Source organism: Phaethon lepturus, unplaced genomic scaffold (assembly GCF_000687285.1).
Source record: "Phaethon lepturus isolate BGI_N335 unplaced genomic scaffold, ASM68728v1 C13955092, whole genome shotgun sequence".
Lineage (NCBI taxonomy): Eukaryota > Metazoa > Chordata > Aves > Phaethontiformes > Phaethontidae > Phaethon > Phaethon lepturus.
Genome location: NW_010576020.1, coordinates 1 through 4,122, shown reverse-complemented (window position 1 = coordinate 4,122; position 4,122 = coordinate 1). Strand labels below are relative to the sequence as shown.

Sequence of the window (4,122 nt, the reverse complement as noted above, 5' to 3'; positions counted from 1 at the left end):
AGCGCGGGAGCCGCCGGCCGCGCCGAGGCGGGCACAGGAGCCGAACGAGTCTGAAAGAGGAGAGTCCCGCCGCGGCAAGCCAGCGCTTTGTGTCCCTTTGCCATGAGAGCTGGCGGTAGCCCGGCTCCGTGCCTCCCGTTTGTGGAAAAAACCGCTCGAAATAGGTCACTTCAACTTTGTCTACATTAGTCTGATTCAATCAAACTGTTTCTAGCTAGGTTCAAGCTTCAAATACGTCAGTCGAAACGCTCCGCAGCAAGTGGGCCTTGGTGGGCTAGCTTGCCCTTTCACGGTACTGATCATCTCTGCCTTAACCACACCGTGACTTCTCATTTCCGAGCGTGAACCTGTCTGCGTTGGGGCAGACAGCCTGGACACAGAACAAGCCCCCGAGGCCACATTCAGGTAAGAAAGGCCTGAGCAGCAGAGTGCGGTACACACACCTCCCCCCCCCGCTTCCGTGCTCACAGCCACCCAAGAATACAAGCATGCATTTTTATTTAAAACAAACCAAAACACAAACTTACTTGGTGTCCTTCACACTGAACCGAGTACTGAAAGCTGATCCCTTTCAAGGAACGGAAAGGGAAAAAACAGAAAGGACACTAGACAAATATTACAACTAGAAGTAATTAGGGCTAAATTTACAAATCCTTTATTTAAAAACCCCTAGAGTATATACAAAGGAGATCCTCCTAGTCAAAACTCATTCTGCCTGCTGTTTCAAAACTGACATCAATGCCCCATATTTACACCATAAATGTTCTAGCCTGTGTATACAATATGCAACACTTGTATACACAAAGTATATACACAGCAGGTATGAATAGCTTGTGATGACAGAACAAACATCCAGGCAAATTAGTAAACAGTGTGGAAAATATACATTTCTTATACCATAAAGCAAACCATGGGGAGAAGACATCCAAAAATATGTAAGATGCCGGTACTCCCAGTGAGTGGAATTGTTTTTTCTCTTCCTAAAGTAGTTTTCTTTTATAGGGGAGAAGACTATTTTAAACAGGAGACAGTATAACTTTTTATAAAAAAAAAAAAGAACAAATAGTGCAAACTCTGGTTAAAACATGTCACCAAAGGTATTTACGTGTAATACAAACAAAACCAAGAAGTTGTTCGTGGGGCAGGGGTGGTATCAGAAATAAACGCCCCAGCTTTCGACCCAGACACTCAACATCCTGCAACAGTTTCAGCATTGTCTGTTGCAACACATACTGGGCAGACACTGACCTAGACCTCTGCCCCCAAATCACAGCATCCTCACCTAAAGTCTTAGGAAGCGTTTACTTCTATTACAAATTACCTTGTAATTTTCAGGCAGTGTATTCCAGTGAAATGTCCCTGAAAGTTACTGCAAGGCAAACTAACTACTAAAAACATACAAATACAAGAGGGGCTTTGCAACATTTCCACCTCTTTAGTAGCGAGCCTAGTAAATTCTCCTGTCTAGAACTTCTAACAGGCAAAAGAATTTGGCAAACTCTACCAAACACGACGTCTTACAAAATGCATTGGGTTACTTTCTAACTAATATTTCAATTAAGTAGCATTTTCAAAGGGCTATGACAAACAGTTAATAAAAATAATTTTAAATATGCCATCTGTGTTTTACATAGTTTCCTAGAAGAGGACAGTGTTTCAACATTTGTTGAATATTCCCAGCATCAGACCTTTCACATCTGGGTGCTCTTTTCCATGCCAGGGGGAAAAAAAGGCTGTATTTCCTGATATGCAGAACTATCAAAGATGAATAATCAGTGAAGTCCCCCAAAATAAACTACAAGAACAGATCAGCAACAGAAAAAGGACTTTAAGGCAATAAGAGGCATCGGTGCTGTGATGCTCCAATGCATCCTCAATGCATGTTCAACTGCAAAGAATTCCTCTCCCCTGCCCCTCCCTCCCCCAATTTCCTCCTCATTTGTTAACTGTCAGATTCTTCCTCCTTCTCCTCATCATCATCATCGTCCTTTGTGTTGGCCTCAGATTTATCTGAAGATTCATGGAGAAGAACATATTCCCTGCTACTGAACCCAAACTTCAGTACATCCTTTTCCTTTAGTTCATAATAACGCTGAGGTTCAATCCGCTGGTTATTTAGAAAAGTGCCGTTCCCAGACCCCAGGTCGATTATGTAGGGCCTTACTCTGCGGCCCACAGTGCCGTCAGCACGAGTGTACTCCACAAGCCTAGCAAAACAGAAAACACTGTTTCAATCACAACAAGAGACAGAAACATACTCCAATAGCAGACAGACTTTCCAACACACGAGCCCCGCTGCAGTTAATACTTCTCTGTACTTGCAGAGATCTGAACAAGTCTGATAAGGGCAATGAGAAACTGTGTGAGACTGAAGCAGATTCTGACAGACTGCATCACTTTCTAAAACTTCTGATGATATAATACAGTAATTCCTACAACAGAACAGATGGCTGTTCCCTAAGACAGCACCTTTGTCTCCAGCAGCACGCAACCCCTGCTGCCTCAGAGGAGATCAGCAGTCTTTGTTGTGAAAGACCAAATGAAAACAAACTCTCCTTGAAATACTTTTACTGCCAATTACACCTGCCGGTTTATTCCAATATAGATCTGTGTTTAACCCTGCTGTGTTATTTGTCTTACTAAAAGGCTGCTTGTGGTTAAATGAGAGGAATTACAGATATTTTTGATTACTGCTGGGACGATAGGCAGCAGTCAAGCATAAATTCCACCTCTAACATACTTACAGCAAACTTGTACCTTTCACTATGCATATGCAGGGGTTTTTGTTTGTTGTTTGGGGTTTTTTTTTCTTCGCAAGTTACTGAATGATCCTGTTTCACCAGCAGGCAGAGTAACACTTACCGGTACTGAAACACAGCATGCTGCTTTGAGCAGGAGGGGTGGTCAATTGGAATATCTGCAATTCTGCGGTGCCTGCCCAGAAGATAAGCACTCTGCCTGTGAATGTACATGACTGGGAGAAACTCATCATTTTTGAACGGATAGAGGCGCCATCGCTTCTTTGGAATCCGAGCTTCGGGGGGCTCGCTGTACTTAATCACAACGCCTCGGAAAGTGTTGGTATCCTCTAGAAGCGCGCCAGACAGTTCAAAGCTTGGCTTCTCTTTGTTTACAGCAGCTTTTTCTTTATGCTTGTTATCAGATTGCCTGAGTTCTGGATTCTGGTCAACACCACTGCCTTCATTAGTCTGTCGATGCTCTCGTCTTCTCTCGTTATAAAACTCCCTCTCTGCTTGCTGCTCACGGATGTTCTGAACATCCCTCTCTCGCTCATGGCCTCGAACTCCAGGCCTTTCGTTTGGATTCTTCCTTCTGTCCGAGTGATCTCTGTGTCTGTCTCTGTCACCACTTCTCTCTCTCTTGTGTTCTTGTTCCGGTGGGTATCTCTGCTTTCGCTCCTCATTTCCTCTACGACAATGATCATCTCGCTCCTGTAATGAAAAGTTGCTTATAGTGACGTATTCAGAATCAGAATGGAAAAGCAAAAGCGGTGAATCTACCTCGGCTTTTAAGAGAATCACAGTCCTACGCATGGAAAACACGTACTCAGATGCGTTGCTCTCTGCAACACACAGCGAGAGAAACTTCTTTCCTTGCCAAACTATTTGGATTCCTACAATATGCACTGAATAAAGCAAGATGAAGAAACAGCACAATACATCATCTGCTCTGGGCATATGAAGAAGCTTGCAGGGACAGCCTGGGGAAGCAATAACGGCCGGGTTCACATACGTGTGTGACCACTCAGGCACTTATGGCAAAGCTTGTGGTAGCTAGCACAAGCTAGCTAAGATCCTCCTTCTCCTCATGGGACACACTACAAGGGCTAGAAAAAAATACCTGGCAGGTGAGAAATCGTTTTCCATACCTCACATGGCCGAGTCTCACAGGAACAGCTGTCACTGCGGAGCCAGAAGCGCGCAAGGCCCTGCTAACAACTCCACGGGCAGGACCGAGCCTCGCTGCTACCAACAACGCGATTTACCTGCTTCACCTTCACGGCGGCGTGGTGCGGGCTCCGGCTCCTCCTACCGCGCGGGGACCGGCTCCTCCGCCCGGATTTGCTCTTTCTCTTGGGCGATCTTGAAAACAACGAGAGGA

General features: G+C 45.0%; 1 protein-coding gene across 1 annotated transcript; it reads right to left on the bottom strand.

Annotated features, from left to right (window-relative positions):
* Positions 1-1,813: 1,813 nt before the first annotated feature.
* On the bottom strand, positions 1,814-4,105 carry SNIP1 (Smad nuclear interacting protein 1; the record flags this gene model as incomplete). The annotated part of the gene is made up of 3 exons (XM_010295633.1): positions 1,814-2,207; positions 2,863-3,452; positions 4,007-4,105. Coding segments are annotated over 3 exons (954 nt in total), but the record flags the coding sequence as incomplete, so codon positions are not given.
* Between the last annotated feature and the right edge of the window lie 17 nt (positions 4,106-4,122).